Here is a 27429-nt window from a genome sequence, read left to right as displayed (position 1 = left end):
GGCAATGATGGGTGATGGATGCTAAGGAGAAAATAAATCAACAGGGAGAAAAATTAATGGCAAACAATTATTAATAGAAAAGTGTCAGTGCAATAATTTGAATTGTGAGTTGGTCTACATCTGTTAAATAGAACTGAACAACAACAAGACTAAACTATGTATGTTGTGTCTTCCTAAGCATATATGCAGCAAAAAAAATGAAATGAACATATTTGGTTCATAAATGTAGGTTTATAAGACAGAGGTATACACACTTCCTATAATCCAAGCAGACCACCAGGCAGAAAGTTCCTTAGATAGCTTATCTTATCTCGCAATTGATACAGTGACAAGCATTCAGTCATCTCATCCCCATGCAAACAAATATTCTTTTGGTATGTACATGATGATTGTCTCATGTGAAATTACATTAAGCTTACCTAGAGACCATAATAACCTGTGAACTGTAAATGACCCATAAACAAATACATGCATGTAGTGGTAGAATTGTATGATAGACACACACATCCTTGTATAATTGTTCTTTTTTTGCGGGGAACTTGTATAATTGTTCTCTGCATGCATGCATATATATATATATTGTTCTGAGTGTTGATGGTCCGGTAGAAATCCGTACCTGAACATGTATTCTGATGGTCATGAGGAAATCCCATGTTGCTGCAGAAACTGTCATGCAAAATTCAGAATGGGGCAGCTCCTCACAAACACGCGGACATTCAAAAAGGGAGTACTCTTCAAGACGTTGCCACGGCCGGCGGAACCAGCTCCTCTTCGATGGCGGTCATATACAATTCTGATCACTGCATGAGTGTGTACTTACTGTGCATACATATACGTGAGTTTGCTAGCTGTGTATGAAAGTGTGCATACTCTGCCTTCTTCCTCTCCTCTTCTCCCTCTCACGTCTCTCTCTCTTTTCCTCTATACAGAGAGCTTGAACCTGCCGGCGCCGCTGGCCCTCACAAGCTCCTCGTCGTCCTCCTATATCGACTTAAGCCGCCATGGACGGCCGCTGCGTCTGCGTTGACTACGGGCAGCGCCGCCGCCGGCGACGACCACCTCCTCCACCCCTCCCTCCTGCCCATCCTCTCACCCGGATAGCGTGCCCCGCCCACACCCATCATGTTGCCCGACGCCTCGCCGAACCACTGTGCCCGACCGCCGCCTGCATGCCCCTGTAGCCGGCTGCCTCACACGCAACCGCGCGCCGCCGTGCACGTCCACCAACGAGCCTCCCGTCTCCCGCTCACCTGCCTGCAGCCGGTGGACCATGGTGCCTCTGTCATCCGCTGGCTCTCTACCCCGCCTCCAACTCCGATGCCTCTATTGCCTCTTTTCCTCCACTCCGCCAACGAAGGCCGGCCTCAGCCCGGTGTGGCCCAACCGGTGCACCCAGCAGGCAGCCACGGAGCTCCTCGCATGGACCCCAGTCGCAGTTCCTCAGGGTAAGCAGATGAGTACCGACCCTTCTCTGTTTTCCTCCTCCCCTCTTTGCTCATCCCCCCCCTCGTTTCTTCTCTACTGGAGCCCCAACGCCATGGATGCCCAAGCTCTGAACCACCTCGCCGACCGCTGCCGCGTTCTTCTCCAAGCTCCGTCGAAAGCCTCTTCGCTCGCGAGTTCTCGCGCCGTCCACGAAGCCCGAGTGTCGTTGCTCCTTGCTCGCGTGGAAGAGAAAAAGGACAAAGGCGTGAGAGAAGGTTTCTAAAGGCCCATTACCCATTAGCATTGACGCTGCCCAGACCCAGACGGGTGACGCGTGTAACAGCCGAATCCTTTATCTCGAAACAAATTTAGTACCACCTCACGTATATGTTTTCAATTCAAAGTGAAAGCGTAAACTTACAGAAAGAAGTGTATTGTTGGGTGAACCCAAAAGACTCAACCCGTGCTTTATTATTAGGAAAAGATTATCACACGTTTTTGGAATAGTCTTCCGTTCAGTCCTCCTACATGTAGTGTATTCCTTCAATTTTTTTATTGTCTTTGTTCCATACCCTTAACTGTGATTCGGTCATAATGCAAAAGAAAAAAACATGCTTCATTAGTCTAATTTGATTACGTTACCACCTAACAAACTCATTTTAAGACTTGTGAGAAAACTCTCTCGGACACTAGTGCTAGATTCTGGTATCACCCGAAAGAATCTCTTCTTCAAACCTTTCTATCTTTAGTGTACAATAACTAGTGTTCGATGAATTACGTAGGTCAAACTGATGAAATCTCAATCTTCATGTAGAAAAGTATATATGTTGCATACCATTTTATATATCTAGTCACACCAAAGATACGGTAAGCTAGCTTAGCATGAACCTTTTGGCACTATGGTCTTTGCAATATTTACTTGTCGCAACAACTTGATCGTCTAATCTCCTTCACACACAAGTTTGCTTTTTGAAAAGGTTTGTCTATTTGCATAATCCACCTTTCATAAATTGTGAACAACCAAAAGGATTTGTTGATCCCTCCTTCCCTAAATGTGCATGTGCTCTCTCCCCACGTGCGGCAACAACTATAGTATTCTTTTTAGTGTCCAAGCATCGTTCGTTATTCCCTAACGAAAAAACACAAGGGCTTGTTATACTCTTCCATTAATTTGGGCTGCATCAAGAGAGATCCGGCTTGCTGGTCGATGAATAATTAGTTTACAATAATTATTGGTCGATGAATTACGTAGGTCACAACTGGTGAAATCTCAATCTTCATGTACAAAAGTATATATGTTGCATGCCATTTTATATATCTAGTCACACCAAAGACACGATAAGCTAGCTTAGCATGAACCTTTTGGCACTATGGTCTTTGCAATATGTACTTGTGGCAACAAGTTGATCGTCTAATCTCCTTCACGCACAAGTTTGCTTTTTTAAAAAGGTTTGTCGATTTGCATAATCCACCTTTCATAAATTGTGAACAACCAAAAGGATTTGTTTATCCCTCATTTCCTAAACGTGCATGTGCCCTCCCCCCATGTCCGGCAACAACTATAGTATTCTTTTTAGTGTGCAAGCATCGTTCGTTATTCCCTAACGAAAAAACATGAAGGCCCGTTATGCTCTTCCATTAATTTGGGCCACATCAAGAGAGATCCGGCTTGCAACTGGTGGCCCGCCGTGCGCCCGATGACGTCTAGGTTTGGTTGGACAGCGTCGTGGGCGAAACAAACGCTCATTTGTTTAGTCCCACATCAGCCAGCCGGGGAGAGTCAGAGTGGTTTATAAGGCAGAGCATGGCAGCTAGCCTCGTCCCTTCGGGGACATTCGATAAAATTGGAACAATACAGAGAAGATTAGCATGGCCCCTGCGCAAGGATGACACGCACAAATTGAGAAATTGTCTAATTTTTTTTTGAGATTTTCCGCGCAAGTCCGTGGAGCCTTCTTTCTCTGCACTTGTGTGTGCTGCTATTCATACAGAAAGGCCCTTTAGTTTCCTTTCTCTATCAGAGAGGTCCTCAATACTGCCTTTTTAAATTTAGATCCACACGCTTTCTCTTTGTTATTGCTGATACAATCTTTTTGTAGTAACTTTTTAGCCTTTTTAATCCATTATTACACGTTTCTGGATTAGTTTTCTGTTTCAATCCTCCTACATGTAGTGTATTCCTTCAATTTATTATTGTCTTTTTTCCTTAACCTTAACTATGATTCGGTCGTAACGCAAAAAAACATGTTTCATTAGTCTAATTTGATCATGTTACCACCTAACAAACTCATCTAAGACTTATGAGAAAACACTCTCGGACACTAGTGTTGGATTCTGTTATCACCGGAAAGAATCCCTTCTTCAAACCTTTCTATCTTTAGTGTACAATAACTAGTGGTCGATGAATTACATAGGTCACAACTGGTGAAATCCCAATGTTCATGTAGAAAAGTATGAATGTTGCAAACCATTTTATATATCTAGTCAAACCAAAGACACGGTAAGCTAGCTTAGCATGAACATTTTGGCACTATGGTGTTTGCAATGTGCACGTGTTGCAACAACTTGAGCGTATAATCTCCTTCGAGCACAAGTTTGTACATCGGTTTCGCCAATGGCCTGTTTCAATAACCCTCTTCTCGTCCTATCTTCCAACCACATTGTTGCCTATCTTCTGTTAGCTTTGCCTAGAGGTTAATCTCATTAGTGTCCTCAATTGCTACTAACCAAACATCATGTATCAAACAACCTCATGATGCAATACAAACAACCGAATAAAATGCAAAAACATGGGTTATAGCCAGCATTACCTCAGTCAGGCTCTAGTGGACCACATTTGGAAAGAGGCCAAAATGGCTCTAGGCAACCAAACATGCCTTTTACTATCTGTCGAGCTCTCAAAGCCCTGATCTTGCTAGCAATCATGTCGTCCGTGCCAGACAACCCAAACACAATGATCAATCGTGGCCTGTTCAGCAAGGAGGAGGATGACGAGACGAATGATGAGAAGATGTAGGCCATGTCACAATCCCGTCTCCGGTGAGTCCCTTTTCCCACCTCATACGAGGTCACCCCTCGGCGACTGCACAGCCGTCGACCACGGTCCTTGCTGCCTCTAGCTCGAGCGTAGTCCAATGCAAAAGCCAGTCAACACGATATGCATTGTCAAAATATCTGACTTGCATCCGCATGCAAACACAAAAAATGCCAAAAATGAGAATTAGCAAACGCAAAAAATGCCAAAAAAAAGAAAAGAAAAGAAAAGAAAGGGCTGAATTATGGCAACGAAGCCCTGATGCCTCCGCAGTCGTCCCCTTGTCCAAACGAATTCCAGTCACTTTCTTTCCTTGGCGACCGATCAGCTGAAGTGGATCGCTGAAGTGAGGTGGAAGCGGCAGGCCAACCCCATCCCTGCACGTGCACCCACTACCGCTCCACTCGTCACGCTCCAGCTGCCGGCCGCGACACGCTCCGCACGCGATCTCCACTCGCTCCGTCCATCCGGATCCCCTTCCTCCCTCCCCAGGTACTTCCGCAGTCCATCGCCATCCCCTCTTGTTCGATTTGATTTGATTCCGAAGAATCCTCCTCGAATCTTCACTTTCCATCTCGGCCGGCCGAGATCTGAAGCAAAGCTCCGATCTTGCCAGCCAGCCAGCGGCCATGTCGTCCTCGTCGGACAACCCCAACACGGTCACCGACCGCGGCCTCTTCAGCAAGAGCAGCAAGGACGACGGCGCCGACAAGAAGAAGAAGCAGGAGGAGAAGAAAGAGGATGGGGAGGAGGGCGGCGGCGGGTTCATCGACAAGGTAAAGGACTTCATCCACGACATCGGGGAGAAGATCGAGGAGGCGGTGGGGTTCGGCAAGCCCAGCGCCGACGTGGCCCGGATCCACGTGCCCCACATCGGCCTCCACCGCGCCGACCTCGTCGTCGACGTGCTCATCAAGAACCCCAACCCGGTGCCCATCCCGCTCGTCGACATCGACTACCTCATCGACAGCGACGGCCGGAAGCTCGTCGCGGGGCTCATCCCGGACGCCGGCACCATCCGCGCGCACGGCGAGGAGACGGTCAAGGTGCCCATCACGCTCGACTTCGACGACATCCGGAGCACCTACGCGGACATCAAGCCGGGCAGCATCATCCCCTACCTGCTCCGGGTCATCTTCCTCGTGGACGTGCCCGTCTTCGGCCGCATCAAGATCCCGCTGGACAAGTCCGGGGAGATCCCCATCCCGTACAAGCCCGACGTGGACGTGGACAAGATCAAGTTCCACCACTTCTCCTTCGAGGAGACCACGGCCACCATCCACCTGAGCCTGGAGAACAAGAACGACTTCGACCTCGGGCTCAACCTGCTCCAGTACGAGATGTGGCTCGGCGACGACAGCGTGGTGGAGGCGGAGCTCACCGACTCCACCAGGATCGAGAAGCAGGGGATCACCAAGATGCAGATCCCCTTCACCTTCAGGCCCAAGGACCTGGGATCTGCCGTCTGGGACATGATCAGGGGCAGGGGCACCGGCTACAGCATCAAGGGCAAGATCGATGTCGACACCCCCTTTGGCAACATGAAGCTGCCCATCGACAAAGTCGGCGGAACCACTCGCCTCAAGAAGGACGACGACGATGACGATGTACGTATGTCATTTCATTTCGTAGCATCTGCTGCTCTGTTTTCATTGTTTCCTCTGCATCTTGCTCATCATCAGACCAGCTGGACCAGGCTAGTCCTGTTTTGACTAGGATAATTGACAATGCAAGAAATTGATATGGTGTTGAGCTATTAGTAGGAATGCAATAGCTGAATTACAGCCCTCTCAATTTTTTTCGATATTTGGTTCGACGCTAAAAATAGCACACAACCCAACAGAAAGAGAAGAATTGCCCTCTGTAATTCAGCATTTGCTGCTCTGTGTTGATTGTTGCCTCTGCATCTTGCTTATTGCTGTGCAACCATCATACTAGCTAGACCAGATTTGTCTTGTTTTGACTAGGATAATTCACAGTGGAAGAAATTGATATGGTGTTGAGCTATTATTAGGAGTGCAATAGCTGAATTATCGACAAAGTCCGATTTTTTGTCTGATATATATTGGTTCGATGCTAAAAATAGTACACAAGAAAAGATTGATGTATATCATATCATTTGCTGTTGATTACTGAATTTACATCTGATTGTGCAACCATCACCTACTAGCAAAGCTAGCTAGAGCAGTTTGATCTTGTTTTGACCAGGATAATTGACAATAGAAGAAACAACTTTGATATGATGTTGAGCTGTAGGCGTGCAAAAGCTGAATTATAGCCCTGTTCTGAATTTTTCTGATGGAGGTTCGACGCTAAAAATAGTGCAGAGTCATTTTTGTTGTTGCATTGCTGCATTGAAGCTCTGTACACTCAGTCATTGCTTCTCAGCTTGTTTTGTTCGCTTTATGCTCTGGTTCAGTCGAAACTCGCTAATAGAAATACTTGTGTTTATTTCTTGTGATGAAATTCTGCGTTGTCAGTGGCAGGATACAGCCCATGATCATGGATACCACCTTTCAAAATCTTGTGACATCTTTTGCTGATTAACTTAGAAATCATAATTTTGCCATATCAGATCTGAGCTAAAAACCACGACACCTGTTTAACATCCGGGCGTTTACTATGTATATCCAACTTATTGGATGTAAAGAAGATAGCTGAATTTTGATAAATTGACCTTGAGCCTTGCTAATATCTTCATTTGAACTAACCTTACAGGAGTGAAGTGCTGTTACTGAACATACAAGATAGTCAAGCAGGGAGCCAGGGAGGATCCAGCTGAACTCTTTACTCTAGCTTATGGTATCTTTGTTGATGGCATCATCCGAACATCGTCAGCGTTTTTATGTTTCGGTGCTCAGTGTTCTTTGCGGGAACTCATCCAGTGTGTATTCTTTCTGTGTTAACTTTGTCAAGTGGAAACAGACCTGAAAATAAATTCCATCGCCCCTTTCTTGTTTGTGGGGTATGATGTTAGCCTTCTTCATCCAAAATATTGTGTCCATGCCTGCTCTTTTTCCGCACCCAGTCAGCGAAGATTAATCTCATACACATCAATGGATACAGATATAGTATTTTCAATCATAAAGACACTAGAGCTGTTCAGCAAATACAAATTATATTTTTGAATATAAACACATTTTTTTCGTCAGCCCCGCACCAAATTCAGCTACTTTACATTTCTGTACAGCTCCTGGCTCTCTTCACTGTAGGATTATGATCAAACAAACAAAGAGAAAAAATAGTCAGACAGCTAAAGAACCTACATTTTGTGGTTTCCCACTGTACAAACTGCTTGCCTGCGATAAGCAGATTTTCCTTCCCATGACATCAGCCAGCGTGCTTACTCACCACCCCTCTCACGACCATCATCGAAGTCGCACAGTCGGCACCTCTGACCTATGGATCAAACTTCAGTTGACGTGCTCCTCCCATGTACAAAAATATACACTTCTCTTCAACGCCCTTCTCTTGCCAACCGATGTACAGCATCTCAGATGCGATTTGTGTCGATCGGTCGACATTTGGCGGTCACTTCTTTTTCCGTTCTTGTTCTTCGAGCTGATTCCGAAGATTTTTTAAGCCTTGCACTACTTTAGGTTTCAGCTTGTGCTGAAAAATCTTTCCTTGCAATGATGTTGACCTGCCAAATAGGAAGCCCAAAAAGATTGGGTTCAAGTTACTACTAATTAGCAGCTATTTTGAGTTCTTAACAGAATATGGTACATGGCCGTTTCTAAGTGGTTTCGCCTGGATGCTCAAACTGAATAAGAAAGACTCTGAACCTGATTTCCTTCAGCTCTTCGTCAAGCTCCAGTTCTGATTCTTTTATCTGCAGAACCATATGACAGACAATTTGTTGTCAGGTGATCTGCGCAGGGAAAATGGAACTCCCCTGTTAGATAATTGCATCGGCATAAAAGAAAAAAAATGGAGTAGCATATATTTACAATATCTGTCTTTATACTAGGACAGATGCAATCATGCAAATGCCCCAAGTTTGACCTTTTAATATCATATTTACCTCACATGGATTTAAGAACAAAACATAGCTACCATGGCTATGTCAAGACATTTGGTAGAAGATAAGGATGAAGTGACAACAGCAAAATGGATATAAGATATCCAAGTCAACATAGTTCTTCGAGCAAGGGATGCCATGGAAGCAAATTAGTAACAACTAACAACTAACCTCTTTAACCAGTCTTTTAGAGCTCCAAATAAGAGCACCCTACAAAACATAAAACAAGAACATGCGTTAGATCATCAAGAGTAATATCTGATGAAAAACTCCAAGCAATATCCTTGTCTACACATAAAGCTTCAACTGCTTCCGAGTACATCTAGTTCAGGTTGATAACACTCCTACAAATGACCACACCTGTTATTTTGTCAATACATCAATTATTCTCAGTTGCACTTTTTTTAGGCGATCTCTTTGGAAGGGAATGATCTGTTTTCCGGAAGAGCTATGCTACCCAGCGAATTTTCTAGTGTTTCCAGTGAAGCAATGCAGCAGAACATAGCAAGAAAGGTACAATATCTAAGTCCACATGCTGGTACATGAATGTTTGATGGAAGAAGTCCCAACAGAACAAGGTAATCATGAGGCAAAAACATACTTCACCATGTGATAATTGTTGCTCCAGTACATCCGACGTTACAACCCAGACCTTTGGACATCCATCTGCCACCAAAGCTTCAACCTAAGTTAGTAGAAAGAATCAGTGTAAGAAACCTCTTTGTAAAACTACACATATAACAAATATTTGGAATGATGGCACTCCATGCCCATTTGATTAAAAGATCACTTATTGGTGCTATGCATGTAAGTTTAGTAGTAGGATCAAAATTTCCAAAAAATGCCCATAACATGAAAATATGGTGGGGGAGAACCTAGAGTGCGGCAATTTCAGATTAGCATAAATCGTACTATAATCATTCTAGTGATTTTCCTATGTTAAATGGAGATTTGAACAGTTGGGCATGAATAAACAGCTAGTAAATATGCCTAGGACATTCCTGCTGGTTGAAACCGACTCAACTATTTTTACGAACAGCTTTAGACTTTTAGTGACACAATCCTCATGGAAAAACATGGATTTTTGCCTATTAAACTTGAATATATGCATGGACTTTTCACTGGCGTGAATTCATGGAACTAATCCACAAAGAACTCTGGGGCATTCTTCCTCAGTTCCATCTAATGGAAAACTTCATAATTTGATTTACCTCCTTCTCAATCCAACAATCAGCAGATAAGTCAGCAGAATATACCACATCAACCCTGTTCAAGCAAAATTAGTTCGTTAAGGTTCCCCTAAAGACCAACTAAAAAGGATGGTTGAAACATTCAACTTACATTTATTCTATGACGGAAATGTCTAGCATAAAGCGTCAATTTAGACATGTGGAAATGGTCTAACACAGCAATACCTTACCCTTTATAAGTTTCAGTGTGTGTTGATTGCCCAGACAATGCAGCATCAAATACCACTACAACTTTTATCTCTGCAAGCATCATAGCGATGAATGATATAAGATAGCTGATGTAAAAGAAAACCATATGGCCCTCGAGAAGAAATTATCCATTGCAGTTACGGTCTTAGAGAGTAACAGTAGATTGCACTCCATACTTGGATAGATACACATAGTTACAAGTCGTAATTAATTTTCTCTAACTACAAACCAGAGAATAAGCAGTACAACAGCCTATCAGTTTCTAACAGAAAAATAGACAGTATAGTTGAGACATGTGACCTTTCTTTTTGTTTGAAGAAGAATCATAGCTGAACCATACATAATGGTTTAATCTTGTAGTACAAACCTCGTACTGCACTGAATGATACCAGCTCATCAATGAGCATCTGCCTCGCAATTCCTTGATTCCCGTTCAAGAAATCACTCTTAAGCTTTCCCCAGTAGCCACATACATTGTAGCCATCCACAAGAATAACCGGGGAGGCGATCTCCAAGTTGCCGTCATTTGTGCTAGATAAAACGAGAGCACAAATTCAGCAGACTCATCGAATCACCTACCTGCTAGACATGAAAGGAAAGACAAGCCTAACCAGGTAAGAGTGGCAGAAGGGTCCTCGTAGAAGTCGGTGTCATCAGGAAGCACCTCCTTCATTATTTTCTTTTTGCGGAACCTGGTGGCAGGCTGAGGCCCGGTTGTTTGCTTCCTTTCGTAATCCTGAAAACCAGGGTAAGATTGTTGTAACAACTGGTGTGCATTTATCCGATGAATGGGCAGGACAGGACGCTGTTACAAGATTCAGACATATCTGAACACAGTGGCACTAGATGCATCCGATGATCCGACCCCATCAGTATCTGTTCCCATGTCTAAACTGGTTGTCAAAATTTGTAACGATGGGACCAGATAGGAGACTGTACTGAAATAATGCTGCTGTCCTTTCTTTTCTCTCTCGTCTCGTCTGAACCGAAACTGAATGCAGGAAGGCCTGTGCAGTAACAGTACCTTCCAGAATTTCACGATCCTCAGGTTCTGCTTGACGTTGGATGTAATCCTCGGAGGCCGCCGGTCGACCTGCAAACAATGAACCAAGTGCGTGAGGAGGACACTCCCAGCGGCACATACCCTGATCACTGGCCTTCCAGATTCAAGACAAGAACTCCCCATTTCTAACTAAGAACAGCATCAGAACTTAGTTAGTAATGTCCGTTTTTTCAGTCCCCTTTCAACATTTTTGCTCATCAACGGAAAATAAGAGCAGTGAGAAGATTGATCTATCTTTGATGCTGCGCCGGACTTCAGAAACTGACTCGTCTTCTAGGTGGATTGATTGCAGCGGGAGGGGGTGGGGACTGAGCTGACCTTGTTGGCGCCGGAGGAGGAGGCGGCGCCCCCTTTGGTGGCCTTCCCCCTGCCCTTGTCCTTGGCCATCACCACCACGATGGAGGTCGCCGAGTAGGCGGCCGAGCCCACCATCTCTCCTCCGCCGCCGCCGCCGCTCCTGACGTGTGGTGGAGGCCGCGCCGAGGAGAGGTGGGTCACTGGGAAGGAGAAGAGGGGAACGGGTGGTCGCCTGGTCAGCGTGGCGTCGCTGTGGCTTGCGAGCCATTCATGCCCTCCCGTGCCTCGAGATTCGCGCCATCCTCGTTACAGAAACATATATACTTGCGTTTTGGTCACAATATCTCTCTCTTATTTTTAAGTCTAAATTTGGACGTTGATTAACCAGCAGAATAATAAGAATAATGTACCGCAAACATATCACAGGATTCACACCCAAAAGTGAAAAACACATTTCTTTTTACAAGACCCGAATCCAGGGCTCGACCCTAAAGACTTCCTACGATGTTTGGCTAGCATTTAACCATACGAAATGTGTTTTAAAATATGAATTGAAAAATAAATATTGATTGTCAATCTCGTAACACACATCTTACTGAAAACTACTCCCTCCGTCCCAAAATACTTGTCATCAAAATGGACAAAAAAGGATGTATCTAGAACTAAAATACGTCTAGATACACCCCCTTTTATCTATTTTGATGATAAGTATTTCCGGACGGAGGGAGTAGTTTCATAAGGAAAAAAAAACCTAGTTAAACCTAGCCGCCACCGGCGCTAAGATTTCTTGTGCCTTCCGTCGGCGTCGTTGTCGGTCTGCCTCGTCCTATGTGGCCTTAGGGCCATGGAGGGAGGGCCTCGTTTTCTGATATACTTTTTTAGTTTTTTTAGGGTTTGTGTCCTATTCAGAGAGGCGAGACGACAATGACTCTTTGAAGATGGAATGAGGTTCTCCCCGTCTAACCCTCGTTCCGGCGGTACTTCTAGCATCGTTGGAGGGCGTACGTGTGGAGATTTGTCTCTGGTGGATCTCGTGGAATTCGGTAGGCGTTTGTCTTTGATAGATCCACACGGATCAGGTCTTTGTTCGTTAGTGGTCGTGTGTGTACAAGTTAGATCCTTCTGATCTACGCTTCTCTTCATCGATGACGATTGTTGTATTGGTGCGCGGTCCTCTAGGGCCTTAGCACGACGACTTCCTCAACTGTCTACTAAAACAACGTTTGCCTGGCTCTAGTGAGGGAGGGGCGATGACGGCGGCGCGCCTTCGGCTCTCTTAAGTATTTGTAGTCATTGCTAAGTGATCTACGAACCTGGATGTAATTTTTACTTCTGTTTTTCTTTGTAATACCTTGACAGTTGATGAATAAATTAGAAGTTTTTTCCGCAAAAAAATAAAAATAATAATCAATAGATATTTTTACTGTTGAACAGTCAAGATATACTCTATATTTATGAACATGCTATGTTTCATAGAAAGAGTTTTCCTTATTGCAAACCACACATTAGTAGTTTGACACATCATTATCTTTTTGAGATGGACACTATGCATTCGGTGCGAATAGAAACTCTATTATTTTGTGTGTCATTTTTCGGCGAAAAAGCATGATTGAAAGGTTGCTTTCACACAAGCCAGAGATGTATCTTTTTTGTAAGACTTATTATGCTCGTTCCTACTCCCTTCATTCCAAATTAAATAGACGACTCAATTTTGTATTAACTTTAGATGGCAAAACCCTTTGATCGGTCCTATGTGCCCCTCTTCAGTTCACACGAATACAAAGAGGAGGAGATAGGAAATATAGGTCGTGCCGTACTGAATCCCACTAGAACTGAAAATAGAAGGCGGTGTGAATAGCTAGATGTTGCGTTTGGTTCGTCCAGTGAACAGGATAAGTGAAAGGTTTAAACGATGAAGGACAACATTATTTACAAAATGCATGATAAAGTAAATCATCTTTTCAAAAAAAAGAGTTAAAGTATGGTTTCCAATCCTGGTGGCGTGGATTCCTCTTGAACCACGGATGCCCTAAAGTTGATTTCGCACGGCCAGACGACGAATCGTACACGTGTACTTGCACGAAATTCTTATCATCCTATATATGGATTTACAAAAGAAAAAAAAGTGATGCGTGTGTGCGTGTGCGTGGACGACATTGACTTTTCCTGCGTGTGATAGCTCTGCCAATTCTATAGGCACATCGGCCGCCACGTAGCCATTTTCATTACACTAATACTTCCTCTGTTTCAAAATAGACAACCCTACTTTATATTGAAGTTAATATAAAATTGGGTCATCTATTTTGAAACGAAGGGGTAGCATTTTCGGCTGCATACATGCCTACAATCATTTGCATAGTGGGAGTTTAATTTGTTCGAGTCAAACCGTAGTTTATATATAATGTGGCTAACCGTTTATGCCTTTTTATCGGTTGAGGGCGGTCCCGAGATGATCGTCCCAGCTCAGCAAAGCGGGGAGCTGCCGGATTTATCCCCGGATAGCAATGGCTTCAGATTGTGCCTTTGGTTTTGGGAATCTTTTCCTTCTTCTTTTCTTTTGTTAGTGGGATATTGCTAGGCATACCACCATCACACCGAGGTATGTACATGTCCACGTCTCGAGACATTCCCATCCTGGCCGGCCATTTCTGGTCGTGCTGAAAGGTATGCGATGGATTGGTGGAATGTGTATTGTAGATGAAATGTTTCTTGCAGTGTATTTGTTGGGTAAATGCATGTACAAGAGTGGACCGGTGCGCGGCAAATTTACCTCTCTCTATTTTTCGCCCCCCCCCCTCCCTACCCAGTTCCCTTCCTCTCTTTTCATGTTGCCGGAATGCGTATGTTTTCACCCGACTTAGTGATTGGCGCCTCTGCCTGCTCCATCGCCGCCCTTCCCCTGCCGCTAATTCAACGCTTGGCTGGGCAGATCGGGTCGGGCGCATGCGGCGGTGGCCTCCGATCATGACCTGGCTAGGGTGGTCGCCTCGTTGCATGGCAGCGGATACCGGGGCGGCGGCCCCGGGCGATGGCAGCCGGTGAGGCCCAGGTCGTCCTCGTCTGCACAGCATGGAGCTACCCATGTCGAAGGCGGAGCTGCTCCGGCGGCTTCATTCCCGGTTCCCATGCGGTACAGAGATGGTGAAGAGCGTGCTTGGGATTCATCCTAACGGCTCTTCCGACATTTGACGCGGTGGGACGGCAGCCCTCCCTCCATGCTCCAGTGGTGGCTCCCTTCGGCAGTGGCCAGAGCGTCATGCTACACCGCGGTGGCAGTGTGGCTGTGGATAATCGTTGGATTTGGGCGGCCAGATGCGGGGTTTTGAAGGTGGTCTTGTAGACGCACAGTTGTCGGTTGGAGTCTCATGCGGCAGATCCGGGTGAAGATCTTGTCTCCGGCAGCTGGGAAAAGCCTGTGATGGACGATGCAATGGCGTTGTTTCCTTCTTGAAGGCATCATCGGGGTGAAGCTCCCAGCTCCTCCCGCTACATCCGTGGGAAACCCAAGATCAGTCGATCTGATGACGGCGTCACCCTTATGTTGTTCCCTCCTTGGGGCCACCATTCTTGGAGGTGTGCATGGCTTGAGGGACCAGTGGACAGTTTGATCGGTGGAGCGGCTTTTCATGTGACGCATCGACGACGTGAAGTCTCAGTGGCGTGGTGCGGCATGGTCTCGGCGACTGATGTGTGATGATGGACACGCGTAGGGAGGAGGCATTGTCTGGTGCCATGGAGGCGTCGATGGCAGGTCTGGCAAGGTCGATGGATCAGTACCTGCTCTGAAGATGGATATGTGGAAGACGTTAGCGGTGATTTCTGAGAGTGCGTCAGACCGGTGTGTGCCCCAGACCTGGTATGAGGCTTGGTTGGGGTCTCCGGCTTTAGATGTTAGGCTTAAGTGAGAGGTTTGGATATTCGGCTCAGATAATCTGCACCCCTTCATCAAGTGTATAAGAGTACTACAATTGTTGTCAAGATGATGACTTGAGACATATTGATCTATTACTTTGTAAGGTCTTTGCGAATAATTTAAAAGAATCGTTGTATGCATCACCCAGGTGTAGAGGGGTCATCCTTCTTTAAAAAAAAAAGATCTCAACGAATCATTGGGTCTGTTACTCAGCATGGCAAACCGTTACGAACCAACCTGTAGTTGGATGGTTAGAGGGACAGTGGTATCCCCAGCCCATCAGGGTTCAAGTTCTGGCGCTCGCATTATTTTTGGATTTATTTAAGGATTTCCGGCGATGTATTTTCAGTGGGAGTAGATGTTCGCGTCGGCGACAAAGTGCTAAGGGTGACTTCGTAAATTTTAAGATGATATACCGGCTCAATCTTCCGAAGGTGCTCATAGGGTAGGATGTGCGTGTATGCACGTATGTATAAGCGTTTGCGTCTGTAATGTGTTCAAAAGAAGAAAAAACATGGCAAACCGTTTGCTCCATAGGCTTCTCGAAAAGTGTGATCGATCGTGTACCTATTTCCTAGATAACTTAGAGATAGTTGTTTTTTTTTTGCGAAATGAGAGCTAGTTATTTCTTGGTCAAGATATTCATAGCCCTTGGGCGGAGTTCTGTCCATCCCTTTGTATTTCACGACTCTCTGTCATAAGATGAGTAACAGTTGTTAGCGTGGGTTTTTATAATAGTCATTCTTGAGCCATCTGGGAAAGAGTTACTAGCAAGAAAAGTGGTTTGGTCATCGTTAATGAAAACGCAGAAGCGCAATTACATGGAGCGTGCTTCACGGTGAGCACATTGACATGTGACTCACTTGAAATAAATTCGGTGTGGTATATACTCGTAATATGTAACAAGAACAATAATAATTACTGGTCGCAATCCACAAATTGCACTTTTTCTATCAAGATTGAAGATTGATACGCTAGCTCGTAGGCCACCGGAGAGGAGCCAACAAGACAAAGTCACATCACGTAGCGCGTGGACGCAGCATTTGTTTCCGTAGCCGCACTCTGTCTGTCCTTCCGGAATAAAAATCAAGTCCCTCCCCCGGCCCTCCTTCCCAGAGCAGACCACCGCGAGCAAGCAGCCAAAGCAGAGCAAGAAGCCGCAGCCAGCCAGCCAGTCTCCTCCTCGGGCGGGAGGGAAGAGAGAGAGGGAGACAGCGACCGGGCGAGAGGCGGCGGAGGCTCCGAGGAGCAAGCGGCCGGCAGCGTTGGCCCGGGAAAGGGACGGGGCCGGAGGAGGTTGGCTGATCGGTTGGAGGGAGGGAGGGGATGGCGGCGCGGGCGCGGCGGGCGGCGGCGTGGGAGCAGGGCGGCGACGAGTACGACTACCTGTTCAAGGTGGTGCTGATCGGCGACTCCGGCGTGGGCAAGTCCAACCTCCTCTCCCGCTTCACCAAGAACACCTTCTCCCTCGACTCCAAGTCCACCATCGGCGTCGAGTTCGCCACCCGCACCACACAGGTCCGGCTCCCCTTCCCCTCATCTATTCTGCTCTCCTCCACCTTGCTTCCTTAAATTCGTCGAATCGTTGGATGCTTTCCATCGATCGATTGATTCCTTGCAGCACTAGTGCAAGTTCTGCTCACGTTGGCCGGTAAAAATTTGGAAGCTATTTGTGCCCTGTTTCTAGCGGTTCAGGCTCTCGTTTGGCTGCAGTTTATCCTATCAGCACAAAAAAGAGTGCATCTAGTTACTATTTGAACAAATTCGGATGATGGAAACATAGAAATTTTCTAAATTTCAGCTTGTTTGGCTCAATTAATCCAAAAGGAATATGAAGTGGATGCGTGTGTTCAACAGAGTATGATGATGCTTTCAAACGGTTGGGTGAGATGCTATGCAGAAGCAGAGCCAAATTCAGTTTCTACCCTGATTCAAATTCGATACCTGAATTTCCTTTCGAATAGGAGTAAGTAACAGGGTGTTCTTTTTTTTGTCAAAGTACTAGTAGTTGACTATCTTATCTCTGTATCATTAGTGCGAGTTTCTTTTTGTCAATGACCATGTCAGTCTTGCTGCCCGCTGCTTCCATATGCCATCCGCACCTTCAGAGTCTATAACTGAATCTGGACAATGGCTGTTTTAAAGTACCATTTCTGTTTCCAGTCACCACCTTCATCATCACCGGGATTTGATTGGTACCAAAATTCATAACATGAGATTAGGACAGGTGGATGTTAGTTAGGCAATGATGTGATTTGATTGCACTTCCTACATTCCTGACCACCCAATCAATGACTTCTCATCCGGTTGACAGTTGCACCTTCCTTCTAAAGATTAGTATGTTGATGTCAGTTAGCCAGCATCAACATTATTATCCGGTTTGCCCAAAAATATTGTCCGATGATCCACACATTTGAAATTAATCACATTGCTGCAACACTTGCGTCGTTCAGGTGGAAGGGAAGACGATAAAGGCGCAGATATGGGACACGGCGGGGCAGGAGCGGTACCGGGCGATCACGAGCGCCTACTACCGGGGCGCCGTGGGGGCGCTGCTGGTCTACGACGTCACCAAGGCCGCCACCTTCGACAACGTCAAGCGGTGGCTCAAGGAGCTCCGCGACCACGCCGACTCCAACATCGTCATCATGCTCATCGGCAACAAGACCGACCTCCGCCACCTCCGCTCCGTCGCCACCGACAAGGCGGCCGGCTTCGCCGAGTGGGAAGCCCTGTCCTTCATCGAGACCTCCGCGCTCGACGCCACCAACGTCGACAAGGCCTTCCAGACCGTCCTCGCCGAGATCTACCGGGTCGTCAGCAAGAAGGCGCTGTCGTCGACGGACGATTCCGGCGCCGGCGCCGTCGGGGAGGGGCAGTCCATCCTGGTGTCCGGCGGAGAACCCGCCAGCGTTTCGTCGAGGTGCTGCTCTTTCTAGCGGGAGTCGCCGATGTCACCGTGTTAAGTTATAATGCCTCTGAAAGTTTGCTGAATTGTTGGGATACTGCTCGTGCTGAAACTGCTGCAGAGTTCATCTCTGAACTACTATTCGATAAGAGTTTCATCTAGTTGTTAGTCTGTCAGCCGTGTGGTGAGGTTCAGGTTTGCCCTGGCCTTGGAAAGAATCCATCGGTATGCTAGTGTTTCTGAAAGTCCTTTGCGTTGAAATGTTGTGTATTGCGTTCTCCTTTCATCTCAGTATTCATCTGTCAGCTCGAGTCAGTCTTCCCATTTCAAAATATACTAGAAGGGTTTGGGCGCACTTTACTGTGCCGTTGGTGCTGTTGGTTTTTTTTTTCAAAAAAAAATTACTCACTCTGTTTCAAAATATAAGGTGTATTATTTTTAAAAAAGTCAAACCTTTTAAGTTTGATCAAATTTATTAAGAAATATATCAAAATACATATGAAATAAATTTCTATATTTTTTTGTTTAATATTGTGGATGTCAATATTTTTTTATTTGAACTTGGTCAAAGTTGTAGAAATTTGACTTTCAAAAAAACTAATACCCCATATATTTTTGAGTTGATGGAATATTTAGTTTGACGGGTGGGGGGATGATAGAGTGTTTTATGTTTATTTATAATGTTGTGATTTAATGGGCCTTTCATGGTGTGGTTCTGTGTGTTATCCGCTAGCCAACATATATTTATGTGGGCTAATTTCTGCGTCAGTGGCTGCATGTACTATATTGGTGCTACAGTATCATATGGTGGCTTTTTTTCTAAGGATGAGAAGGTGCATGGGATTGATATATTTTTATTGGCTGGTTGCTGTTGTTTGATTTGAAAAATGTTGGCCCAATCAAAATCGTAAATCAAATCCAAAATTAAATACCTCAATTGAGTGAAAGAGTTTCAAAATTAGGGAACATAGTGAATTAAAAGAACTGAATGGGAGAGCTCCTTGAGAAATTGTTGGCCTGATCAAAATTGGATGAGCAAAATTTAAATTGAAGACCCCAATTATTTGAGAGAACTTAAAATTTAGGTGTATAGTATAAAATAATTGAATGAGAGGGCTTTGAGAAAATTGTTGTTCCGGTCAAAATCGGGCGACCCAATTTCAATTGGAGACCTCAATTGAATATTAGCTCTTTAAAACTAGGGAGCATAGTGTTATAGAGAATTGTGTAATCCTTTCTTTGCAATGCAATTTATAAACACAAAGTTCACCGCCACCTTTTGTAGTTTGCACTAGTATGTTTTCCAAATGATATTGTGTGTTGCCTTTCTTGAAGCACTTGGTCAACGCCAATAATTTGGCACGGTAGCTCTCGGCTCTGAACCAAATAGACACTCGGTATTTAAATTGTGTAAACACTTTTTTAAAATTCTAGGCGACGGCAACGAACCCTACAACCATGACGGCCACTTCCTGAAACCGGTAGCCACGGTTGCTGCAACCGGCCATAGCAACAACTACGACGGGAGCTCCAACCGTTGACAAATGCTGGTACCGGCAACACAGCTTGTTGCAACCGGTGGTGAATGCGGCTTTGATCGTAAGCCACAACCATGGCTTAAGGCAGACCAAAGTTACAATCGACACGGACATGTGCTACAACCTGGTGGGGTTGGAAGCAGTAACTGGCACGGGACGGTGCTACAAACTGTTGGGCGGAGAGCTACAACTGATACGAGACAGTGCCACAACCGATGCCCGACGAGCTGCAACGAATAGGGGGGCGATGCTACAACCGGTGGCCGGTGAACTCGAATTTCCCTACCATTTTCTTCTTTTTTACTTTAGCCAATATGAGTTTACCCGGCACTAGCAGCTTTATCGGGGAATTTCTAATCTTAGTAGGAGCTTTCCAAAGAAATAGCTTAGTAGCCACATTAGCTGCACAACAAGAGACGGGCGAGCTACAACCGACATAGTTGCGAGCTGCAACCGGTGGCCGCAGGTGCTACATTTGCTATTAATGGTGCAGCGAGCGAGGGTGGCGTGCGTCCACACACTACCAACGTTTATGGGCAGGGCCGGTCCTGGGATTTTAAGGGCCCGGGGCGAGAGTAGAGCTCGGTGCCCTTTAGGGCGTGCCCTCGGGACTGACTTCCTAGCTGTCTTTGCTGCTTCCTATTTGATACCAAGGGTCAATCTTGCGTCCCAACACCCGACGAATTAAGGAACAAACAACGGTGCACGTAAGTGGACTTGAATGGAAGACTAATTCAAAAACTTGTGATGATGGAACTTAAGCGCAGTGCACGTGAGGGCAAGGCAAAAACAAAAGAGGGCTCCAGGGACTCTGCAGGGGCCGTGCCAAATGTGGCGGTGCCAATCTTCCCTGTATCTTTCCAATATTATCGGATGTTCCCGAAGGACCGATGCGGGCTGCCGCGCTGAGGGGAATGGGAATAAACCGGTTCGCCTCTCCCTAGCGGGCCGATGTGGGACTAAATAAAACAGCGCCCGTTCGTCGCTGGGCCGTAGTGCTGGACCGCGTGCATGTCAGTTTGTTGCTCGCTGGGCTGTTCCGTGGACTGTTTTGGGGAGCTCCTACTCGCCGCTTATATTGCGCCAAAGAAACGCTTCTGACCTAGGCCGGCCCATTTTTCTGTTCGCGAGGTGAAAAAATGCTAAAAAAAACTAAGCGAGCTGAGGTTTCCAACCGCTGACTACGTAGTCAGCTGCAGGAGCTGTGCTAGCCGCTGCGCCAGGCTATCTCCTGTATTACTTTTGCAGCGCAATCATTAAAGAAACCAACGATAGTAGCAAAAACTGAACATACGCAAAAATTCCCAAAAACTAAAGTGTCGGTGAAGGATCGAACCAAGTACCTCCTGCAAGTCAACAAGGTCGCTTCCCAACCATAAAGGAAACTGAACAAATATTTGGAATATTTCTTGTACGTATAAGAAGCGAACAAATATTTGAAGTTCTAAACTTTTTTTTGGATTTTTGAACATTGCAGAAAAGGAAAAAAAACTGAAATAAAATAAAAATGAAAGAAAATAAAAGAAAACAGAAAAAGAATCAGAAAATAAAATGAAAAAAGAAAAATGAAAAAGGAGGCTAAAGAAAACTGAAACGGAAAAAAAACAAACAGAAAAATAAAAATAAAAATCCGGTCCAGAAACCTGCTAGAAGGTTCCCAAAACCGGAAAAACCGGCTGGAACCTTCCAGAATGTTCCTAAAATCGGGATCGTTGTAACGCATGTGGCGTTTTTAACTGGATGGGCCCGTCATGGTTGATGCATGTGCGGCGCCCCGACAACTTGACGCAAAATGCATCAAATAGGGAAATCCCTGCTTTGGTGCGTCTATCAACGCTCAATCTCCGCTGGCCGATTCAACCATGTGTACTCGTCCGTAACATGCATTCAAAGGGTAACAAGCAAAATCGACGGTGACAGGGGCAGGCTAGGAGCCTCGGTGGCTAGCGCGGTGGTCGACGACAAACTGGGCTAGCGGATGGCAGGCAACGACAGCCAAGGGCGGAGCTAGGATTTCAACATAGGGGGCCCAAGAGGACAATGCACGTGCAAGAAATGCAGGATCAAAATATATCGATTCTTAAATATAGGATCGACATCAAACAAACAATGTCAATTTTTGTTCTTGCAATTACATTGAAATAGCTACATTTTTCATTTGCTTAGATGTATATTTAGTTATTTACGCACAACAGGTCCATCAAACCATTAAACATCAAGCTTTGTAGTGATTTCACTCCTAAATTATATACATGTCTCTTTGCATTCTCATCAGTAGACCGGGTGGTTAAAACAAATGACTTCAATTGTTATTCTTGGTGGTCTCTTCTTCCTCATGCTTTATGCAATTCTAGACTTATAATTAGTAAAAAAACAAGTATACCATTTGTAATTGAATCTAACTAGTACAACCTTCCTCTCAAATTATTTGTCTTAAATTTATCTAAATACAGATGTATTTACAAAAGGAGGAAGATGTTTGTAGTATATCTTAGGTTGAGATTAGACAGACCCACAAGCCGTGCTGTGAGAGCCGAGAGGCGGAGATGTTTGCCCATTAGTAGATCAGCATGTGGTGGACTCATATCGGCACGCGGAATCCGCACCTTCGTCAGTCGGGTCGTCACTGATGTCGTGTAACACCCCATCCATGGACTGTCACTCTATTCTTCGTAACCGGGCCTGGGCTACGAGATGGGCCGTCCCATTGGAGGTTTGTGCCCACACGGCAAAGGCTATATATGCAACCGGGAGAGCACATGGAAGGAGAGTGAATGAATGATTCGTCTTCAACCTTCTCGTCCTCTAATCTCGTTCCTCTTCCTCTGCTGCTACTGTATCTCACCTCCTCTTTGCTAATTTCTCACCCCGAATTCCCCTGTATCCTCTGAATTTATATCGAATATTGGTGTTGAATTATCTATCTGTTTGATCTCTGTACTTGGGTCATGGCAATTTGGTAACCAGAGCCAGTTGATCCAACCAAAATTTTCGCTGCCCCGTGATTTGTTCGTCCGCTCGATCGGTAACATCCATCACGTTCAGTGTGACTTCGAGGCCGCCTGAAATCCATTGCGGGGTTCGATCCTTAACAGTCGCGATGGCTCCATCCCAACCACTCTCTCACACTCGTCACCTCCTACCCGCCATGGAAGAGAGCACGGGAAGCCTCACCAAGCTCATGGAATAGTTGCTGAACCGCTTCTACGACCAGCAGGCCGTCGCGGACAAGCTATTCGAAGCGCAGCTTGCGTTCAACAAGTAGGTGTCGCAGGATCCCAGGAGTTTGGGAAACCAGATCGGGCTCACCCAGGCCGATCTGGCCGACGTGCTCTGAGCTGCCTCACCGGGCGCGACCTCTGCTATGGAGCCACAGAGTGCGACTGCCACGGGCTTGGCCGCTTCTATCACCATCGAGGTGCGGCCAACTCAAGACCAGCAAGTTCTCCCGCCTTTGCCGCCACCAGTCAGGCCATCACCGCTGGCGACCATGCCCACCCCGTGTTCGCGGGCTGGTCCCCGCTGTTTACCCACGGATGCGGGAGGGTTTCTAAGGGTTGCCGTTGGAGATGGCCTAACATTCAATTAACTCCATGGGGCTTAGCGGTGTGTCGCCTCTTCCATGCTAGAGAAGCTAAAGCGTTCATGGATTTAATCATTTTTGTGGTTTAGGTTTGTAATGTTGCATAATTAGATAAATGCCACTCCAATTATAGCGATTCATAAAAATGTCACTGCAATTTTTGCAAACTTTAAAAAAATGGCACTGCAGACTTCGAAAAATGCCACTAAAAATAGCATGAAATGATATTTTTTAAAGTTTGGAAATTGCAGTGGTATTTCTCGGAATCGTCAAATTTGGAGTGGCATTTATCAAATTAATCCTTTTTTTAAAGTTAAATCATGGAACTGTAGTATGCAGAATGATTGCATAAACACTACTATATGATGGATCACTCATGAGTCATAACTTGATTTTGCATTAACTGCCAATATGTAGGACGATATTCAGTACTGATTCCAGTGACAATGTCATATATCTTCTTGGAAACCAACGTTGCTATGACTCTGATCGGTCTAGCTAGACGGCAGTTTCTTCCTGCTTTGCGTCCCCTGCTGGCCGGGAACCAATAGCGCGAGATGGTTGAAGGACGGAGGTCGGGATTGCAGGCGTCGCGGCTCGCTGCTGCTGCCCACGTCGATGCCGATGAGGTGGCATCCTCTTTCGGACTTCTAATCGGCCAGCGGCAGCAGGAAGTAGAGGACGCCGGCGTCCTGCTCCCTCAGGAACGGCGACCATGGAACCCGCCTCCACGAAGCCCTCCATCACCCGTAGGGCGCCCTGCTCAAGCACTCAACCGTCGTCCAGTCCGTCTCTTCGTAGTAGCCAGCACTGTCATTCAGGAGCGGCCAGGAAGGCGGCGCCGGCACGGCCAAGGGTGGGCAGATCGATCGGGCCGGGTGTTAAGGCCGGGTTGTTTCGTCCGAATCCGGGGATCATGGTGATCCGATCCTCATCCTATATATGTCTGCTCGGTAGATAGATTAGATACCGCCTGATCGATTGAGCCGCGCGCAAGGAAGTCACGGCTGATTGATTCCATATATATACGCGATGCGCGCGTCTGCATTCCGATTTTAGTCCCACACTGCTTGGTTATGCATGGAAGGCCCGGTTGAAATAGAGGAGCAGCGCATCTGCTCATCGGCGGGGGCATCAAAGGTGGAGGGATAACCGGGGCTTGCGGCGTACTGTAGAGGCCGTGTTCCATGACGTGCGACATGTGTGGTGGGTAGCGCCCTTCGCCGGTGCTCACGCGCCAGACTCGGTAGGCCCCTGCACGCGCTCCTGAAGCGGTGGGTGTCACAAGCTTGCCGGCATGCCGAAGCAGCAACGGCACCCGCTTCCCGATTCCACCTCCGGACCTCCCGATGGGTGGAATCGGCTTGGTCCTTTCGCCTCACCCCCGGCCAAACCAAACCATCAATCCTTTTATAAATTTATTTAAACTAGGCAAATGCCCATGCGTTGCTATGCAGCAATAAAATATGGAGTGACTTATCAAATGCAATGTTTTACCCAACAAAAAATACAGTATCCAGTCATCCAAACTGAGGGGACTAATATTAGGCATGCAAGTCTTTAATATGTATTTTTCAGTGCAACATCAAGGTTCACCGGGCTTTCTTAAATATGTGAAGCACACAAAGTTTATGAAATCACCGTCGAAATCAAATTTTAGAAAAGACTGCAGGACAGTGCGTAACCTGACGATTATTTTAGTTCAAGAATCCACCATTAAACCGGACATCTAGTGTGGCATCATGCTTTGTGACGATGCAACAGAACATTGATATCATTCAAACAAGCAGGACTAGTCTAGGCATGTAAGCTAATACTTAGGTGCACTCCTATGAGAAAAAACCCAGGCAAACCAAATCCTAAAATATATAGTACACTCACTAACATTTCTCTATAGTCTGTACTACAAAAGTCCAGATGAATAGCTAATCCGGCAAGACATTTTTTTGGTTAGGATCAGGTATATTTGCAAACAGCATCGGAAACAGTAAAAAACATGCGCTTGAATAAGAATTTGACACTTACCCGTGAAAATTGCCCACCATGGATTAGTGCATAAGCACCGGACCTCACATGCAGTGGCGGCGCCAGGAAATGAAGGCTGGGTATTCATTCAAATTTTTTTGAGCTCCAAATGTAGTATATGAACCAAACAACACAACACTAGCAATATATGAACAAAACAACACTAGCATAACGGCAATAGCAATATTTCAATGTATCAGACGATAACAACATGAATACATAAGTACCTTTTGATTAATAAAGTGATGATATCCTTCTTACAATATATTAAATCCCTTCTTCACAAAAGCATCTCCACCGGGACATCTTGTTTTATCCTTGAACAAATAGCAAATGAAGCAGAAAGCGGCTTCTTTGTCCACACTATACTCAAGCCACTTGTAATCCTTAAACCAAGAAGGAGAAAAGCGATGCTGTAATCCACTTATATCTCTATACTCAAAATTATGATTCTTTGGTTGACATGCCCCCAACTCGATGTATCTCCTTCTAACTTTATCCTGGTCATTGACATTGTACCTAGAGACGGGGATCTGTTTCCCAGGATCAGACTCAAGTGCTTCCAAATCTACTTCAAATTGAACTTCATCATTTGCTTCATCATCTTCTACAATTGGGGTTGGGGAGCCAGCTGCACTCTCAGGTTCTGGGTGGCCATCATCAGGTTCATGTGATTGCACAAGTGCCAGTTGTAGATTGCTCTCAATAGTAGGAGGAATGATACTACTATTCTCAACTTCAACATCAGGAGGATTTGGTGTAGATGTCGAAGTTCTTTTATTTGCATTGGAAGCTCTTTCCCACAATGCAACAATACTAACACCCTTCTTCTTCATCTGTGATACAAGATCAGAAAAAAAATACATTAGCAATCTAGTAATCTACTAAGTTGGTCATGTAGCAAACTAGTGTTCGGATCGTTCTAAACAAATGAATATGAATGCATTTTACAGCACAAGCAATTTGTCCTGACATAGAAAAATCATTCTACAACATCATGAATAGCAGAGAAGTTGTACCGAATTATTCAACCAATAATATGTTCGCGCACTCAGTAGGCAGTAGCAGAGTGATGTGCATATTTGACAGCAACACAAGCAGCAATTTGTCCCCAAAACTTTAACCCGGAATACCCACCTTAGGCAGTAGCTCGTTGCATTCAAATCCAGCACTAGCAGCAATTTGTCCAATTTGACTGCACTACCAATCCACCTACAGATAATAGAACTAGGAATTAGGAATGGGGAGCATGTGATTTGACTAGGAACTGGGAATTAGGAATTGGGAACTAGGACAAATCCAGCACTAGCTCGCTCTGTGATGCTCCAGGCGCTGCTACAATTTGACCAGGCGCTGCCGCATAAGCCCATAGGAATTAGAACTAGGAGAAAAGGAGAATAGAACCTGGTCCGCTGCTGGCCTGCCGCTGGTCGCCCGTTCAGCGGCTCCGCTTGCCGCTGCTTGCAATCAGTATTGGTCGTCGCCGCTGGCCGCTACTCGCCGCCGCCACCGCCGCTGGCCGCAGTCGCTAGGTTAGGTTGGGGACTTGGGGAACGGCCGAGTGGGGGTTGGATCGAGTGAACGGGACGAGTGTAGCCGGTATCCTGTGTGGGCTATGGGCTGTGGGCCGTTAAATAAGACATGTATTAATTTTTTGAGGCCAAATCTTGGGTATTCATATGAATACACGTGAATACCCCTGGCGCCGCCGATGCTCACATGTACACATCAGCCACATAAGAAGCTATGACATCAAACAATTTATGCTTATTATCTGTCAAAAAATATAACCGTCCTCGTGGCGACGGTTTTCTTGCACAAGGAGCCTGGAAAGACCCATAAAAAAAGTAACACTACCAGCAAGGATAAGCAAATACGTACCAACCAGTCACCTACACCTATAAACACTCAAAGGTTCTGTGGTCTCGACGTAGGCGAAGGTCCGGGGGCGGATGTGGTGAGTTGGTATAACAGCAACCTCAGCGCCGCGGTCCCTCTCGCCGATTTCTACCACGCCATGCCGTGCCTGCTTCTTTACCTCATTGCTTGGCTTGTGCTTGTACAAGACATAACAATTATGAGAACGTCCTCCTTCTAGGTACGAGTCCCATCTCATCGTCAGGATGTACTCACTATCATCAGTAGTAAAGCTTGGTAGTGTGAGCTGATGCTGGTGCGCGAGT

The 27429-nt window shown here is 45.8% G+C and overlaps 3 protein-coding genes, 1 long non-coding RNA gene and 1 other non-coding gene across 7 annotated transcripts; 3 read left to right on the top strand and 2 right to left on the bottom strand.

The window, feature by feature from the left end:
* The first annotated feature begins 3244 nt into the window (after positions 1-3244).
* On the top strand, positions 3245-3347 carry LOC125555219. Its single transcript, XR_007304654.1, has one exon. It is a non-coding gene; the product is annotated as a U6 spliceosomal RNA (small nuclear RNA).
* A 1443-nt stretch (positions 3348-4790) lies between these two features.
* On the top strand, positions 4791-7452 carry LOC125551380. 2 transcript variants are annotated; one of them, XM_048714582.1, is made up of 3 exons: positions 4791-4951; positions 5076-6066; positions 7178-7452. In XM_048714582.1, the coding sequence occupies exons 2-3, from the start codon at positions 5089-5091 to the stop codon at positions 7181-7183; spliced, it is 984 nt and encodes a 327-aa protein (XP_048570539.1). In that variant the 5' UTR covers positions 4791-4951; positions 5076-5088; the 3' UTR covers positions 7184-7452. The 2 variants fall into 2 exon arrangements, with proteins under 2 accessions (XP_048570539.1, XP_048570540.1); XM_048714583.1 differs by having other exon boundaries at positions 4803-4951; positions 5087-6066.
* A 54-nt stretch (positions 7453-7506) lies between these two features.
* Positions 7507-11577, bottom strand: LOC125551383 (uncharacterized protein YacP). Of its 2 annotated transcripts, none has more exons than XR_007302496.1 (10): positions 11301-11577; positions 10944-11012; positions 10531-10655; positions 10287-10450; positions 9901-9970; positions 9692-9746; positions 9082-9165; positions 8652-8690; positions 8245-8330; positions 7507-8102 (listed from the first exon to the last, which is right to left on the bottom strand). XR_007302496.1 is itself a non-coding variant. In XM_048714584.1 (10 exons), the coding sequence occupies exons 1-10, from the start codon at positions 11412-11414 to the stop codon at positions 7991-7993; spliced, it is 879 nt and encodes a 292-aa protein (XP_048570541.1). In that variant the 5' UTR covers positions 11415-11576; the 3' UTR covers positions 7507-7990. The 2 variants fall into 2 exon arrangements, 1 of the variants encoding a protein (XP_048570541.1); XM_048714584.1 differs by having other exon boundaries at positions 8245-8291; positions 11301-11576.
* Positions 11578-16246: 4669 nt separating this feature from the next.
* Positions 16247-18361, top strand: LOC125551379 (ras-related protein RABA2a-like). Its single transcript, XM_048714581.1, has 2 exons — positions 16247-16710; positions 17646-18361. The coding sequence occupies exons 1-2, from the start codon at positions 16519-16521 to the stop codon at positions 18129-18131; spliced, it is 678 nt and encodes a 225-aa protein (XP_048570538.1). The 5' UTR covers positions 16247-16518; the 3' UTR covers positions 18132-18361.
* A 7590-nt stretch (positions 18362-25951) lies between these two features.
* LOC125553783 lies at positions 25952-26955 on the bottom strand. Its single transcript, XR_007304202.1, has 3 exons — positions 26651-26955; positions 26384-26458; positions 25952-26082 (listed from the first exon to the last, which is right to left on the bottom strand). It is a non-coding gene; the product is annotated as an uncharacterized LOC125553783 (long non-coding RNA).
* Between the last annotated feature and the right edge of the window lie 474 nt (positions 26956-27429).

The sequence above is a fragment of the Triticum urartu genome, chromosome 4 (assembly GCF_003073215.2).
Source record: "Triticum urartu cultivar G1812 chromosome 4, Tu2.1, whole genome shotgun sequence".
In the NCBI taxonomy this organism is placed as follows: Eukaryota; Viridiplantae; Streptophyta; class Magnoliopsida; order Poales; family Poaceae; genus Triticum; species Triticum urartu.
This window is presented reverse-complemented; position numbering and strand designations above follow the sequence as displayed.